General features: G+C 41.6%; 1 protein-coding gene across 6 annotated transcripts in view; it reads left to right on the forward strand.

Moving 5' to 3' along the window:
- Positions 1 to 5,996: 5,996 nt before the first annotated feature.
- Positions 5,997 to 17,512, forward strand: part of TRDMT1 (tRNA aspartic acid methyltransferase 1) — a 61,486-nt gene continuing 49,970 nt past the window's right edge. The window contains exon 1 of one of the 6 annotated variants that reach the window (XM_036843991.1): positions 5,997 to 7,042. In XM_036843991.1, coding sequence (XP_036699886.1) covers positions 6,979 to 7,042 — 64 coding nt within the window. In that variant the 5' untranslated portion in view covers positions 5,997 to 6,978. The other 5 variants (XM_036843989.1, XM_036843990.1, XM_036843994.1 and 2 more) reach the window with 5 other exon arrangements.

Below are 17,512 nucleotides of genomic sequence, written 5' to 3' on the forward strand. Positions count from 1 at the left end.
TATGATTCTTCTCTGGCTTTTAGTTTGTCAGTACTGATAATTGTAGCAACTTTTGAAAAAAAGACTATGAAGAATAATAAGGGCTTTTATGGAGTGTGTGTGTGTGTGCATGCAGGTGTGCCTGCGTGTGTATGTCTTTTCCCTTTTCCTCTTCCTGATACATTTGGTTTGTGTGATTTGGTTACCTCAGACAGTTCTGGATATTCAGGTAAATTACTAGAGAAAAGGAGCAAAGTAATAACAGCTCTCAAAGGCATTACATTTTTATCTCCTCTATTCATTGAAGGCTGTAAAAGAAAACAATAAAGACATCTTGTTGGATAATATGCAAACTAGTCTCCTGGTAATATAACTTTTTGAAACACACTAGGAAAATAATTCTCTCTATGTAATTGTTAGAAAAGAATGGGTTATACCTTACATTATAATTTGTGGTTCAGCTGTTAACTGAACAAAGCTCAAACAGAACAAAGTGGAAGGAAATCAGTATCTATTGTTCTAGGCATATTACTGCATTTCTGTCTCTCTTTTATATATATATATATATATATACACACACACACACACATATATGTATATATATATACAAATTAATAATCGATTGGATACAGACGACTACCTTGCTAGCAAATATTACCCTTCTTTCATAGAGGAAGAAAGTGAGTATTAGAGTCAGGATTCATATTAACCAATTTGTTTATTTTTTAAAAATAAGCTTTGGAACCTCCCTGTTGACTCAGTGGTTAAGAATCCACCTGCCAATGCAGGGGACATGGGTTCGAGCCCTGGTCCAGGAAGATCCCACATGCCGCGGAGCAACTAAGCCCGTGCGCCACAACTACTGAGCCCGAGTGCCACAACGACTGAAGCCCGCGTGCCTAGAGCCCGTGCTCCGCAACAAGAGAAGCCACCGCGATGAGAAGCCCGCGCACCTCAACGAAGAGTAACCCCCGCTCGCCGCAACTAGAGAAAGCCCACGCACAGCAACGAAGACCCAACACAGCCAAAAATAAAAATTAATTAATTAATAAAAAGAATAAGATTTATTGATGTATAATTGTGCAATAAAATTAATTCTAATGTATAATTTTGACAAGTGTATACGGCTAAGTAAGCATTACCACGATCAAAACATAAAGCTTGGGGACTTCCCTGGTTGTTCAGTGGTTACAACTTCACCCTTCAGTGCAGGGGCTGTGGGTTTGATCCCTCGTTGAGGAGCTAAGATCCCACATGCCTCGCGGCCAAAAAACCAAAACATATAACAGAAGCAATATTGTAACAAATTCAATAAAGACTTTAAAAAATGGTCCACATCGAAAAAAAAAATAAAGCTCTTTGTATCATCCCAAAAAATCTTCCTATGGACCCTTTGCATTCAGTCTCTCCTTTGCGCTGGCCCCAGGACACTCCTGATCTTTCCATGACATTAGTTTTGTCTTTGTCATATAGCATGTAGTTCTGCGTGTCTGGCTTCTTTCTCTTGCATTATTCATTTAAGAATCATCTATGCTTCAAGTATATCAGTATTTCTTTTTATGGCTGAGTAGTATTCTTTTGTATAGTTATACCATTTGTTTATTCATTTGTTACTTGAGGCACATTTGGTTTGTTTCCAATTTTAACCGGTTTATTTTAAGGACCATGTTCCTTACCCTGTATCAAGCTGCCTTTGCAGGAGTGACTGGGCAGAGAATCTATTATAAATGTTAGTAATTAGTCTTTGAGATTGATCCTCTTTGGTGAAGCAAAATTAACCTTTTTGCCTGACCTTTAGAACATGCATTGCTGTATGGGTTCGGGTTCACTTCACAATTCTCCAAAGTTGCCTTTATTCCTCAGGCCAACCTGTTCTCAGGAAGCACCATATTCTGGTGACTAGGGCTGCTTTTGTTTGGACCCCTGGGCTTTTCATCTGGGGATAGGGGCCCAGCAGGCATGGGACAGCAGAGCCGATGAAGTATCTTTTGTACTAAGTTATGGACTTTCCAGTGAGTTGGAATTCCCTGTTCTCCACCTACCTGCGGGCCTGGGCAAGTTACCTAATCCCTCTGGATCTCTGTGTCTTCATCTCTCAAACTGAGGTTGGATGAAATCAATGGTTTACAATCCATGTCCCACCGGGTCACTTAGACGCAGCTACAGAGACCGATGGCAGTAGGAGAGGTGATTCTGGGCTGCTGATTATCCATGCATCGACGAGAGGACAGCTGTGTGTGTGTGTGTGTGTGTGTGTGTGTGTGTGTGTGTGTGTGCACCCTCACTCCACCTCTCCCTCTCTGCCCTGATTCTATACATTTTTTTTTTTTTTAAATTTTTTGCCCGTGCCACGTGGCATGTGGGATCTTACTTCCCTGACCAGAGATCGAACCCCAAACTCCCTGCAGTGGAAGAGCAGAGTCTTAACCACTGGACCGCCAGGGAAGTCCCTGCCCTGATTCTAAATCAGATTTTGTTTGAACAAAAGATTCTACATCTAAAAACAGTTGGAAAAACACTGGACCAAATAGTCCTTAAGGTTCCTTCCTGCTCTAACTTTCCATGAGCATATGAAAGCAGTTTTTTAAAATTAATTTATTTTTATTTTTGGCTGTGTTGGGTCTTCGTTTCTGTGCGAGGGCTTTCTCTAGTTGCGGCGAGCGGGGGCCACTCTTCATCGTGGTGCACGGGCCTCTCACTGTCGTGGCCTCTCTTGTTGCGGAGCACAGGCTCCAGACGCGCAGGCTCAGTAGTTGTGGCTCACGGGCCTAGTTGCTCCGCGGCATGTGGAATCTTCCCAGACCAGGGCTCGAACCCGTGTCCCCTGCATTGGCAGGCAGATTCTCAACCTCTGCGCCACCAGGGAAGCCCGAAAGCAGTTTTAAAGATAGAGAATCTCACTGTCTTTAATTAAAATGTAATCTTTAAAATTTGCTGCAAAACATTGTTTGATTCGAAATTTCAGAAAGAGCCTCAAAGAGAAAAATCCAGGTCAGAATCTATGACTGAGTCCTTGGAAATGGCAAAGCTATAAGGCACACTGCGTGGTTTCTATGCTTTTCAGCAAAAAAAATCTAACATGAAATTTCCTCTTGATTCCAATTTAAAAAACCATTTTTTCTTTTTCTTCTTCTGAGGTAAGTGTAAGATAGTGTTTACAATCCGAAGTCACTAGAATATTCTTCAGAGCAGAAAAGTACTATTCCTTCCAGACTCCAGGAAGTTCATATTTTTCCATCTGTACTTCTTCTCTTAGAAATTTATGATGTCATTGATAGGACACATCTGCTATTTCCTGTTTCTTTTCCTTTGTGACAGTCTATGAATAAGGTGTCTGGACCACAGAGAAAGAAGATGAATGTTTGGCTACAAGGTTTGCTTTTCTTTGCGTTCCTTTTACTCCATATTTTAGGGCACTTATTTAAATCAGTGTTCAGTATGCAGTAATTAAGTGATTGCTGCACATTTCAACACTGTTCATTTATTGGTGGGCTACCCATGAATGTCATAACTTCAACAAGAGACTATCACTCTTGAGTAGTTCTGTCCAAGAGAACTTTCTGTGACGACAGAAATGGTCTCTTTTTGCTGAGCCACCAGCCACATGTGCTACTTGAAATGTGCCTCAAGTGACTAATGAACTAAGTATTTAATGTTAATTAATTTAAACGTAAGTCAACAGATGTGGCAAATGGCTACCCTACTGGCCAGTGTAGTTCAATGAAATTGGTAAAATAGTCCTATGCTTAGAGAGAAGAAGGTATTAAATTGTTTTTTATTGTTGGTATTTTTATGGTCAGAAATAGATGGCAGATTTTTACCCTTAAAATTTTTTAATTAAAAGTTTCTTCAGTGCCTGGCACATAAAAGAATCAATAAATGATCGGATGGTAATAATAAGTTTCCTGTCACCTCCATCCCAGGTCTCACCTGCTCATGAATCCTGGGTGAAGTCACTTCAGCAATTTTTTTCCTGAGATTGCCAGATGTGTAGACACACCTTCACAGCTGCCATGGTCTTTCTGGGAGTTAAGAGCTAAGAGGGAGTCTCTCATTATGTGTGCTGCTGCCTTCTGACTTCCTATGCTTCTTCTTTGCTCAGCAGCCCCTCAGTCATGGCTATGGCTTTCCGAATGCAGCCTTTACTTCACACTGCTCCAAGGCCTGGCCACCCCAGGATGCCTCCCATAAGCTCCCCTAGAGCCCTTAGATGTCTGTGTCCATCTGGACCACTCTACTTGCTGATGTGACCTTGTTTGGGCCCCGTGTTCACTTACGGCTCCTAAAACAGGCATCACCAAACTGGAGTGTGATTGACTTCAGGGGTCAGAGGCATGCCATAGGACCCAGTTGAAGGGACTGAGAATGCATCACTTAGAGAATGTCATTATATAGATACCATTTATCATATATACATTTATATTGTTCCAGGTACTGGGCAAAGTGCTCTTAACTCTCATTGAACCCCCATAGCAGTTGCATGTTCTATTTTCACACATCTTAGATGTGCTTTTAGGCTCAGAGAGGTTAAGTGACTTTCCCAAAGTCACACAGGAAGAGGCAGAGCTACGATTTCTTATCTACACTCTTTGGCTTTCAAGCATATAGTCTTAACCACAATGCAATTCATTACAGAAGAGGGATAGTTCTTCAAAATCAACGCAGAGGGCAAATCTAAAAGGAACTGGATTTTAGGTGACTATAAAGAAGGTTTTTCTAATAATTCAAGCTCTTCAACTCCAAACACCTTACCCTGTGAAGTACGCGGTGTCCCTCATTAGCAGCTCACAATCTTCGTGCTGGAGGATCAGAAACTGGTAAAAAGCATTCTGGAATAAGTGTCTGGAATCATCACATGTGGTAAATGAGCTCTCTGGGTCTTTCCAATTCGAATTTCTTCTGAATATGATTTCTTCTTTTGAGGGCATTTATTGACAATTTATTTCCATTTGACTACTTTTTAATTTTCCGTGCAGTTCATAAAGACCATTCTTTTTCTGTGTAAAATCAGAGTGTAATTTATTCATTACTCAAACTGGCATAAGCAGGCTATTCTCTTCCTGTAGGCAGTCCAGTATAGGAGCCCACATCATGTTTCACCGGGGAATGAAGAATGGCCTGGGACTTCCCCGGTGGCGCAGTGGTTAAGAATCCGCCTGCCAATGCAGGAGACACGGGTTCGAGCCCTGGTCCGGGAAGATCCCACATGCCCGGAGCAACTAAGTCCGTGCGCCACAACTGCTGAGCACACGTGCCACAACTACTGAAGCGCACGCACCACAACAAAGAGTAGCCCCTGCTCACTGCAACTAGAGGAAGCCCGTGCGCAGCAACGAAGACCCAATGCAGCCAAAAGAAACCCCCCAAAACAAAAAAACATTCAAAGGCCAATACACATTTACGGTTAAAAAATTTCACAGGACACATCAAAATGGGTCAGTTCCATAACGGAGACACAGTAGGCATACTTTTATTTGTTAACAGCATTACATTAGCACATGTGAATGTTTCTATTAGTTATTATTACAAGCGGTACTCCTCAATTTCTCCTAACAAAAGTGAACGTGTGTGGGACTTCCCTGGTGGTCCAGTGGTTAAGACTCTGTGCTTCCAATGCAGGGGGCCTGGGTTTGAACCCTGGTTGGGGAACTAAGATCCCACATACCAAGAGGCAAAAAAAAAAAAAAAAAGTGAACGTGTGGTGGTAACGGGAACAATAGAAAAACACTTCACAATGAGACCATTTCTTCTTCTGGGCATGACCATGTTTTCTTAGTTTGTAATCCAGCTTCTAACAATTTGGTCAGTGGATCATCTTGGAGAAGCAAGGCCCTAGCACTTGGAGGGCTGTAATTGTAACCGAGCAGGACACTATGGGGCCTTTCTGGGACAGACCCCCCTCCCCCATAGCTTCTGCTTTAGTTCCTCTCTGAAGTACCTAGATAATTTGTATCTGATGCATATTTCCTGTGTTTTTCAGATGCTAAAACCACTACCAAATGGAAGAAATTAACTACTTGATGATCATGAGCATTAGCTCCAGACCTTCTGGCACCTAAGGATTGATCACCATCAACCAATCAGAGAACTGTGCACGAGCTGATCACATACCCTGGGACGCCCCTCCCTCACCTGGCCCTTACAAAGGCTTTGCTACAATCCTTTGGAGTGGTCTGGGTTTTTGGACACGAGCTACCTATTCTTGCTTCACCCTGCAATACACCTTTCTCTGCTCCCAACTCAGACGTTTCAGTATCATTTGGCCTCACTGTGCGTCAGGCACATGAACTTGCATTTTGTAACTTAAATAGTTCTATGAACAGCATCTCCTATCTTGGGGGTATTTTCCAAGCTAAAACAGAATGAACCTCGCTAACAATTAAGCAGGCGTCCTCTGTGTTAGCTCACACCGGATCTCTGGGGCACGTGTGCTGATTTCTGCACTTGTAACTCTTGGCACCTTCTCTGGGCGAGAGGCTGATTTATGTCCATCACTCAAGCTAGGGCCCAACACCAGGCACGTGGTACGTGCTCAAGGCTAATGGAAGAAAGCTTTGGACGCTTTAGGCTTCCAAGGGACAGAAAAGCAGCATGCCTGAAAAATAAGTTTTTCTGGATTCTAACCCGTGTTAATTCACTTTGAGGCAAAGGCAGATTTTGCCCCTCTACTGAGCCCAGGATTTTCTTTTTCCCTCCCAAGGCTCCTGAATACACCTTAAAAGGAAGATGGAGCGTAAATCCGGCCAAGGAGTGGCTGCCATTCACTTGGGAGGCCTTGGTGCTTTCTGCCCTTTGTCCGCCCGCTAACCTCTGCCAGCCCCGGGCCCCGCGCTGTCCTGTGAAGCCGTGAGCCTGAGCTTTTAGGAGGAGGGGGCGGGGGGTACTGAAAAGCGGCGGAACCAAAGGCGAGGGAGCCGCGCTGCCGGGGGGAAGGAGGAGCCACGGGACCGGCAGGCCTAGCTCCGAAGCGGCGGCGGCGGCGGCGGCGGCGGCGTGGGGATGGAGGCCCTGCGGGTCCTGGAGCTGTACAGCGGCATTGGGGGTATGCACCAGGCGCTGAGAGGTAAGAGGGCACACGCCGCCTCCTCCCTCGCGCGTTGTTGGTGGTCAGAGCTCGGGCTCCTGGGAGGGGCGGAGCGGCGAGACACTAGGGGCGGAGACTGCAGGGGAAACTGTGTGTGTGTGTGTGTGTGTGTGTGTGCGTGTGTGTGCGTGTGTGTGTGTGGGCGGGGGAGTTGCTCGGTTGTCGTAGAAACCGTCGGCTCGGCGCCCCAGCCGCCCCTGCGGGCGGAGGCTCCCTTCCTCCCGCCTCGAGCCTGGTCCGAAGGGCGGGCGGGGCGCCTACCGGGACCCAGTTTGTGAGTCCTGATCCGCAAGGCTTGGCTGTAAAGTCAAACCAAAACCGTACCGCCAAAGGGGGAGGGGTGAGCCCCCTGCCCTGTGCCGAGCCCCAGTTCGGTATGGCTGTCACCAGCGGCGTGGAAGCTCGGTCCTTCACCCTCGAGGAGGTCACAGCGGGGGAGGGGAGGTCGCTGGGCTGGGTTCTGCCGGTGAGGGACGAATCTTCTAAGGTATAACTACAGTGCCACGTAGAAGTTAGTGAACACTCAGCCGAACTGTAGGGGAATCCTGGAGAAAAATCCCGGTCAGTTCTGATCATTGAGAAGAAACATCTTGTCTTGTTACTTCATGTCTGGATACGTTTAGGCGCCAGAAGCCCTGAGTTCAAACTTAGTTGCCGTGTGACCTTAACATTTTTGAGCCTGTTTCCTGGTTTTACAACGTGAAAAGTAATTCAGAGATGGAGAATTATGAGGATTAAAGAAAAAGTGGGTAAAACCTTTAATAATGCCTGGTACATTGTAACCACTCACAATATTATAAAGTATTGTCACGATTTTATGTACCTTTTCCATGTTGAGGTTTTTAGATTTCTTCGGTGCTAAGTTGGAACTGCAAGGTTTATTTTCAGTGATATTCACTCAAAAATATTTATTGAGCTCCTCTTATGTTCCAGGTACTGTGCTAGGCCTTGGAGGTATAGAGTGACAAATAGATTTGGAACGCACATGTTTATTCTTAAATTACTATGACAACGGCAAAACTGAAACTTCCCTGCTTCCTTTTTTTTAGTACCAAAGATAACAAGAGACTAATACCGTAACATACGGACAGTATGTAATGAGTTGAGCACATAAATTTTCTGAGCATATATATTGAGTTTTGATTCTAGAAGAGGTTAGTGATTCTTAAATTTTTATTGCCTACCAATTATTTGATGGCTTTCTATGTTCAGTTCGTATACCAAAATTTACCAGCAGGAAAACAGAACAAAACTTTAACATTATTTGCTCTCTTAGTTAATTTTCTAGGATTGTATAATGTCAGCATTTTCTCCATATCTTGAAACCCCTTAATGAACATGATTTTAACAGTTACGTAGTGCTTTATCACAAGCTATAATTCAGCTACTCCTTAAGTGTTGAATGTTTGACATTTCCCCCCATTTTTTTTGCAAGTATAAATGTGCTGCAATTAATTATTGAGCATAAACCTTGATTTTTCTCTTCAGTGTGTTTTCTAGAAGTCAAATTAATTAATAAAAGACTGTGCTAGGTACTAAGTCAAAAATTATGAGAATTTTTAAAGACTTCTGATAATGTAGCAAATTGCTTCTCAGAGGTTTCTGAGTGCCTCCTCAAACTCCATATTCCTCAGGGTTTGTATTACCATTTTTACCCTTTGTGAATTTGATACGGGAAATTGTATAATTTTAATCTGCATCTTTTGGGGGGTTAATGAAACAGTTAGATATTTTCCCTCCTACTAGTCAATGCAACCCGAATTTGTACACATATTTCTATTACTACTGCTACCATCCCGAATCTAAGCTATATCATCTTTCACTTAAATTATTAAAAACAGTTTCCCAACTGCTCCCCTGCTTCCTTCCCAGCTGCTTCCACTCTGCTCTCCTACTCCATCCTTTCTCCACATAGCAACAAAGTGATCTCTTACCCAGTAAACTGGATCGTGTCACTCCTCTGCTTCAGTGGTTTCCCTCTGAGGTTAGAATCACAGCCCCCTCTTCTTAGTAGGCCTGTGAGATCTGGCGCTGTCCACCTCTTCAACCTGCTCTCTCCCCTGCTTCTCTTTTCCAGGCTTGCAGGTCTTCTTTCTCTGTGTTGCCAGTATTGTAACCTAGGTCTCTTTTTTTTTTTTTAATTAAAAAAAAGTTTTTAAATTTTTTGCCCACGTGGCATGTGGGATCTTAGTTGAAGCCGGAGTCTTAGCCACTGGACCGCCAGGGAAGTCCCTGTAACCTAGGTCTCTTAACCCGACCTCTTAACGATGCTATCTATGTTGCCATTTTTCTAGTTAGATCCACTAATTGAATCTATATCTTAAATACTAAGAAGCAGCCAACAGGAATAATACTGGATTTAAATTTTGGCAAATTTCTAGATAAGGTTTATGATTGAATTTTTTCTGCAGTAAAATATACATAACAAAATGTGCCATTTTAACCATTTTTAAGTGTATTCGGTAGCTTAAGTACTACATTCACAGTGTTGTGCAATCATCACTATTGTCTGTTTCCAGAACTTTTTCATCATCGCAAACAGAAACTCTATACCCTAAATAACTGCTCCCCATCTCCTCTCCCCCAGCCCCCGGTAACCACTATTCTGCTTTGTCTCTACTAATTTGTCTTTACTGGGTACCTTATATAAGTGCAATTATACAATATTTGTCCTTTTGTGTCTGGCTTATTTCACTTAGTGTGATGTTTTCAAGGTTCATCCATCTTGTAGTATGTATCAGTACTTCATTCCTTTTTATGGTTGAATAATTTTCCATTATATGCATATACCATATTTTGCTTATCCATTCATCTGTTGATGGGCCCATGGGCTGTTTCCACCTGTTGGCTATTGTGAATAATACTGCTGTGAACATTGGTTTATATGTATGTATCTGAGTCCCTGTTTTTAGTTCTTTTGAATATATATGGAGGAGTAGAATTGCTGGATCATATGGTAACTCTGTGTTTAACTTTTTGAAGAACCACTAAATTGTCTTCTTTAGTGGCTGCACAATTTTATATTCCCAAGGGCAATGTATGAAGGTTCCAATTTCTTTATTTCCACATTCTTGACTTGTTATTCCCTTTTTTTTTTTTGATAATAGTCATCCTAATGGGTGTGAAAAAATATCCCATTGTGGTTTTGATTTCCATTTTCCCTAATAACTAAGGAAGTTGAACATTTTTTCATGTGCTTATTGGCCATTTGTGTATCTTCTTTGGAGAAATGTCTAAGTCCTTTGCTCATTTTGGAATTGGGTCTTTTTTATTGTTCTGTTGTATGAGTTCTGTATATATTCTGGATGTTGATCTTTTATGAGGTATATGATTTTTAAATATTTTCTCTCACATAACTGAATTCTAGTAGTTATAAAAGGTATATTTAATTTCTTTGGCAGCATGACAGATTTTCTTCAAACCCAATGGACATTTTAATACATCAATAAGCATTTTTCATCCTTAGCTGTATATGCAATATGCTATTGTATTGTTGCAGTAACTACATAGATGCTTCTGTATCTTCTAAGTTTCTTTTAACTTTATTTTATATCTGCATGTCCGTGTATTAACTTAGTCCTCGTTCTGTGGTATTTTTCTTTGTTCCTGTACCACCTCTAGCACAGAAGCACACTTGTGACAGGTTCTCTGTAGCGGACTATTGAGTTTGTTATTGAATTGGTATTCACTCTACCATCACGTTGGTAAAACCATAGTTTGCTTAGTCCAAATTTTTGTATGATACAGAATTCGTAGTTGCAAACCACAGAATCCACTCTCTAGCTAACATCAGCAGAAAAAAAATTTTTAAAGGGCATTTGGAAGCCCACAGAATTTACAGGACACCCAACAAACAGGTCAAGAGAATGGGGGCACCACTCAAACCACATTCTGGGCAACGGCCCCATGAGTCCTCATACTGACATCACAGCTTCCACCAGGAATGCTGGGGACTGGAGCTTAGAAGTGCTGTCACACTTTTGCCCTGAAAGAGGCATCTTTACCACCTCTCTTACCAAAAAAGATGAGTTTTCTCATTTGCTTTCTTACATTGCTATTTCTGAATTGAAGTCATGTGAGAATGCAGTTGGTTGGTGGCCATTAGATCCCATTGCCAGACTAAGGAAGCTGGGAGAGTGAGTTCTGGCTTCAGCTTTGGGAAGAAGGGACTCGTAAAGTGGCAAAATTTTGAACAACAGGAAATGTAGGCAAAGATTCTAGATGGCCACAAGCATAGTAAATGTCATTGCATTCTTTAATACATATTTGCCCCTGTACAGGAACCACTTATTACCACTTTGATATTATTTATGCCTGCATAGCCTGTAGAGTTTTGGCTAGAGAATCTTCCAAGTGAAAACATTTTTCAGAAAGTAGTGGAAGTAGTAGTTTCATGAGTTAAATAGCAGTGGAACCTGCAAGGACACCTGCAAATATGAATGGTTAGCAAATAAGAATCTGCTTTTCTCATAAAATATAATATCAGGGAAAGAGTAAAATGTGGTTTAAGGTGGTAAATAAAGGAAAGCTCTAGCTGATTACTATTATATATCTAGTCAACTACTGGGACAGCCTTAAAAGCAAAACGTCTTGCCCTCCCAAATAATTTTGAAACGTCTTTCAAGGTGTTGGTTTTGAGTTTTAGCCACATAATACTTATTCATATTTAGTAAGAATTACCCAGCCTTAATATTTTCTGTTAAAAGGATAGGCCTGTTATAGTTATTCATTTTCTGAATCTTTTTTGTCTTTATTTCTCAATGACTTATATTCCATCTTGGGATTCTACCAAACTACTTTGTGATTTGGTGTGCTTATAACCGAATGGGATAAGTACATTATGATGAAATGTAGATCTGAATGTCACCAGGGGTAGTTTTGAAACATCAGTTGTAAGGGGCTGAAATTTGAACTGCTTAACTTTTTTTCTTTTATATTTATCCTTTGAGGTTGTAAAAACGTCCTCTTTATGCCTATTTTCCCACAGTTATTCTTGTATGACTTATTGTCAGATTTAAAGTAAAGCAAGGCAAAAATGTGTCCCGTTTAAAAATATGTACATTTGTTGTTTGGTATCTATGGGAGTTATTAGATTGTTTTTTCTCTGAACTTGAAATTCAAGGAAGAAATATGTAGAGTGAATTTTTTGTATTCAAAGAGGAGCATCCCAACTTTCCATTGGATGACAGAATTACCTTTCTTTTATGTGATGAAAAATGAATGCATACTTCACTGCAGAGTATTTATTACAGTAAGTCCTCTACCTACAAACCTTCAAAGATGCGAACTTGCATTCACATGTCCAATCAGGTAAGTTAGTTCACGTCTCTGGCGTACATTGTCACGTGCGTGCATCCTCTACAAGTGGTTGTGCTTTTGTCTACTTTACTGTACAGTACTGTATAGAGTACAGTAGTGCCGTATCTTTATTTCAAGCCCAGGATGTCTGGAAGCAAGCGTAAAAGCAGCGGTGATGTAGCTGATACTGCTAAGAAGTGCCAAGCGATAACAATGGAAACTGTACTGTAAGATTAAAAATGTTTTCTTTAGTGTTTGTTTGTTTGTTATGTATTATTTGTGTGAAAAGTATTATAAACCTATTACAGTACAGTACCATATGGCCAATTGTGTTAGGTGGGTACCTAGGCTAACTTTGCTGGACTTACTAACAAATTAGACTTACTTACGAATGTGCTCTTGGAATGGACCTCGTTCGTATATAGGGGACTTACTGTACTATATTCCACACGTCAAATTACTTCTCCCATGTTAATGAATAGATGACCAATTTACTCTGTGTTAGGACCTATCTATTGGGTTTTTTTAGGGAGCTCAATAAATAGTACCCCTCTTCTTAATTCTGAACAAAAAGAAAAACAAAACAGAAGAATAAGGCAAATAGGAAATCAAAATCTATATGATTTTTATTACTAATAAAGGCTGAGTTGGAGCATGTAGCTTAGTGAGAAGGCCAAGTGGGTCAGCTCATGTTCAGCCAGAGAAGTCGGCAGCTTACCTTCCGGGCACAGCTGGAGAAGCAAGCAGAACGTGTGCTCCCTGTGGGCAGCGCATTCCCAAGAGGAGGGGGGAGCTGAGCAGCCCTGGCCAGTTTATTCTTCCCAAATTAGCCAGTTAGAGAAGTCAACGAAGAAGTCCACTGAAGAGAGCAAAAGGATAGGATAGGGGAGGAGTTTAGAGTGAATGGAAACCACTCACTTGGAAGAAACAGCAGTAAATGCCTCCCATTTTACATTAACTTTGCCAGCTGCTTTTAGGAATCCTTCAGGTATTATAGTTTTTAAAAATTTTGCAAATCATTCTTTTTAATATTTGATACTTAAACTCTTTCTGACAATCATTTGGTAATGTCCAATAATTTGAAATAGGATACCTTGTTTTTACAGCAGCTTGGTCTTAAGTCATTGTTATTTGGCTCCATGGGAGAGTAACAGTGGACAGTGTTTATGTAGGAGAGGCTCAAGGAGAGGTCTCTTATTAGGAGCACAGTTCTATTGTCAGAAGGACTTCCTAGCTATGTGACCTTGGGGAAAAATGAAACTTTCTGTGTCTCAGTGTCCTCTTCTATAAAAGAGGATAATAATAACACCTACCTCAAAGGGGAATTGTGAAGATTATGAATTAATAAAAATAAAGCAGTAAATAGTGCTTGGAACATAGTAAGTGCTCAGTAAATATGGGCAACTATTATCAAAAATCATAAAGTTATAGAAAGTTATTATATGTTGTTAAAAATGGCCTTTAGGAGAAACTGATTATTAAATATTTGAAGTTGTCAAAGAGCTTTCAGACTAGATTTGAATTATACAGGAATAAGTTGGTGAAGGAAAGAATTATTTACAGCTGCTATAGATGATATGGAATGAAAATGAAGAGTAAAAGAGAAGGGCATTGAAGAGAGTGGAATATTCCGTTTTGCCCTCTTGACTCCCTAGAAAGCTTACTTAACCTTCTCTACTAGAGAACAGATTTACTAGCCTGGATCCACTTCATGTTCATTTTCGTGGCCTCTGTCCCAGTGTTTTCTGAACTACTCTGTGTGTTTCTCTGAGTGATAAAATTAATGCCATTATTTAGGAATAAGACAGGTCTGCCACATATACTAGCTGTCTAAATATTGGAAAATTATTCAATTTTCTGGGCCCAGGTACCCTGTATGTGAGATGGATATAATACCTTCTCATAGGGTATTATGAATGTAAAATGAAACAGTTGATGAATGAAAAATAATGTGGGTACTCAGTAAATGTTAGTTCCTTTTCTTTTTCCCACATTAATTGTAACTAGCTTTTTCCTCTTAGTTGTGTTGGATTCCCTTATTGATAAAATTGGGATAACAATACTAACTTTATAGGCTTGTTAGGATTTAATGAAACAGTGTATATATAGAGCTAGTATAGTTCCTGGTACATAATATATAAATAGTATTGATGATGTTACTTAGGAAGTTGAACATTTTCATATGCTTATTATTTGTATTAATTTTGTGGCTTGTTTATGTTGCCATTGGTATATTCCTTTTTATAATTGGCATTGGTGGTTCAATTTTGTTATGATATTTTTACCAAGCAGGATTTTGAAGGATGATTGGGAGTTTTCCAGATAGTAAAAAAGGGAAAGTATGTACCAGCCAAAAGGGGAATTCTGTACAGACACACAGGCATGAAATAGCACGCTCTATGTGGATACATACAGGTATTAAGATATTATTGCAATATAAAAGCTTCAAGAGAGTAGAAGGTGTTTACAAGTTACCAAATCATGAAATGCCACGTATAACCTGGTAAGGTGCTTGGATTTTCATCTTCTAAGTCTGATTAGTGAAGGAAGGTTAATGAACCTTTTGGGGTTATGTTCTAGAAATTTTACCCTATGACCACAGGAGGGGTGAGGAGATTAGAGGCAAGGTGGTAAGTTAGGAGGTGATTGTTGAGAGATGATGAATGTAGGCAGAGCCAATAAATGGAGAAGACTTTTACTCACAAGATATACAGGATCTGGAAGTCAGCAAAACCTGGTAGTTATTGGGATGTTAGGTACCCAGATTTCTGACTTGGATGATTTAACAGATGGTACGGTCAAGGTTGGGGAGAAATAATAGATTCCATTTTAGAGTTACAGAGTTTGAGTTTTCCTTGGGACCCATGGAAATTGTGCATTTTGGGCTGAGGGAGAGAGGACTGGAGACGGGGATTTATTTCTGTCTATATGCGAGTGTACAGAGAAGAGGACCAACAAGATGTAACACCGAGGACGATGGTTTTTTTGGCTAGGTAGATAAATACAGTAAGTCCCCTACATACGAACAAGTTCAGTTCCTAGAGCGTGTTCGTAAGTCCAACAAAGTTAGCCTAGGTACCCACCTAACACAATCGGCTATATAGTACTGTAATAGGTTTATAATACTTTTCACACAAATAATACATAAAGAACAAACGCAAAAAATAAAGAAAACATTTTTAATCTTACAGTACAGTTTCCATTGTTATTGCTTGGCGCTTCCTAGCAGTACCAGCTACATCACCTCTGCTTTTATGCTCACTTCCGGACATCCTGGGCCTGAAATAAAGTTACTGTACTACTGTACTCTATACAGTACTGTACAGTAAAGTACACAAAAGCACAACCACTTGTAGAAGATGAGCGCACGTGACAGTGTACGCCAGACACGTGAACTAACTTATGTGATTGGACATGCGAACGCACGTTCACATCTTTGAAAGTTCGCAACTTGAGGATTTGTATGTAGGGGACTTACTGTAGTATTCAAGGAGAGAAACTGAGAAGGAAAATTAGAGAGCAAGAAGTAGAACCAAGAAAACATTGTGCCATGAAAATAGAGAGAGGAGGGGATCTCGAGGACTGATCGGATAATACAAGCCAAGTGAAATAAGGATTAAAATGAGTTCTTGGATTCGTTGCCACTTCCTGGCTGATATCCTATGCAACAGTCTTCTGAGGAATTAATCGGTGTGCCTTGATGGTTAAGTAAGTTCAGAAAACTTCACATGATTTTGGCCCTTGAATCATTCTCAGGACGCATTAATGTATCCCAGATGTTGAGAAGCCCTGCAAAAAAGACGCTGTTTGGCTTAAAACAGCACTTCCCCATGCATATGAGCAGGGTACGCTTTTTTTTTTTTTCAGCGAGAGAGGGGAGCACCGTTAGCGTCCTGTGTAATAGCGTTCCTCAGCTGTCTTGGGAAATGCCTGATGGGCAGCAAGAGGACACCAATGGAGCTGTGAGGGGAGATGCCGGAAGGCAGCAAGCTGTCTGATTACATCGACAGCTTGGACTAAGTCTAAAGTAAGCTTCTCTGTAGTTTTTCTACGCGGCGGGATTTGTCGGTGTTCCCGTTATCCCTGTTTTGTTCTAAAGACGTGCAAAACTGAGCTCCTGGCTCTCCTTACTCCTCCCAAACGTGCTCCCCTCGCGGCCTTCCTCATCCCAGTGACAGGCGTCCCCCTTCTTCCGGGGCCCAGCCCTAGGCCTTGGAGTCACCTCCGTGTCTTCTCTTTCACTCACATCAGCAAATTCCATAGGCTCTACCTTCAAGCCGTATTTATAATTCCATCCTTTCTCTGCGTCTTCACCTTTACCACCTCATCCCTGTCCTGTTTCATCAGTCTCCTGGGCCCCGAGCTGAGTGTTCAGCGTAGCGCCCGATTCTCCCGCCCTTGCTTCATCCCGTAGCACTGCCGGGGGTCGGGGCTTGGCTCTCACCCTCAGGATGCTCAGTTTCTCCGCGGCGTCTGCACTCAGATGAAGCACCAGGCCGTGGACCCGGGATCTAGGTGCTCCAGCAGCGGTCGGGAGGGGGTGGATACCATGACTCTAAGTGGAGAGGAAGGGAGAGTCATACGTGTGAAACAATGCGGGGGGGGAATATATATATATACACACACACCCCTAGTTCCTAAAATCCTTGTAATTTCCTAAGTGGTAAGAGCACTGGGGGCAGCTTTGGTTCTAATATTTGGTCTTTGACCCTGGTTCCTGACACAGAGCTCCTAAATCTCTTAGAATTCCCTGGGTGACAGGAATGTCTTCTGTACTAATGAGATGGCTCTTGTTGGGCTCCTGGATGGCTTCAGAATGGGGACTGGTCACCAGAAAGATCAAGTGATAATTAGAAGCTTGGAACTTTCAGCCCTACCCCCATCCTCTGGGAAAGAGAAAGGGGCTGGAGATTGTCAATGACTGATCATGTTTACATGATAAGGCTTCCATAAAAATCCTAAATGTATAGGGTTTGTAGACTTCTGGGTTGGGGAAGGTATCCACGTGCTGGGAGGGCTGTGCACCCCGATCCGTGAGAACAGAAGCTCCTGCACTCGGGACCCTTCCAGAACTTGCCCTACGTATCTCTTCGTCTGGCGGTTTATCATCCGTATCCTTTAAAATATCCTTTATTATATAATAAACTGGTA

Source organism: Balaenoptera musculus, chromosome 2 (genome assembly GCF_009873245.2).
Source record: "Balaenoptera musculus isolate JJ_BM4_2016_0621 chromosome 2, mBalMus1.pri.v3, whole genome shotgun sequence".
NCBI classification, from domain to species: domain Eukaryota; kingdom Metazoa; phylum Chordata; class Mammalia; order Artiodactyla; family Balaenopteridae; genus Balaenoptera; species Balaenoptera musculus.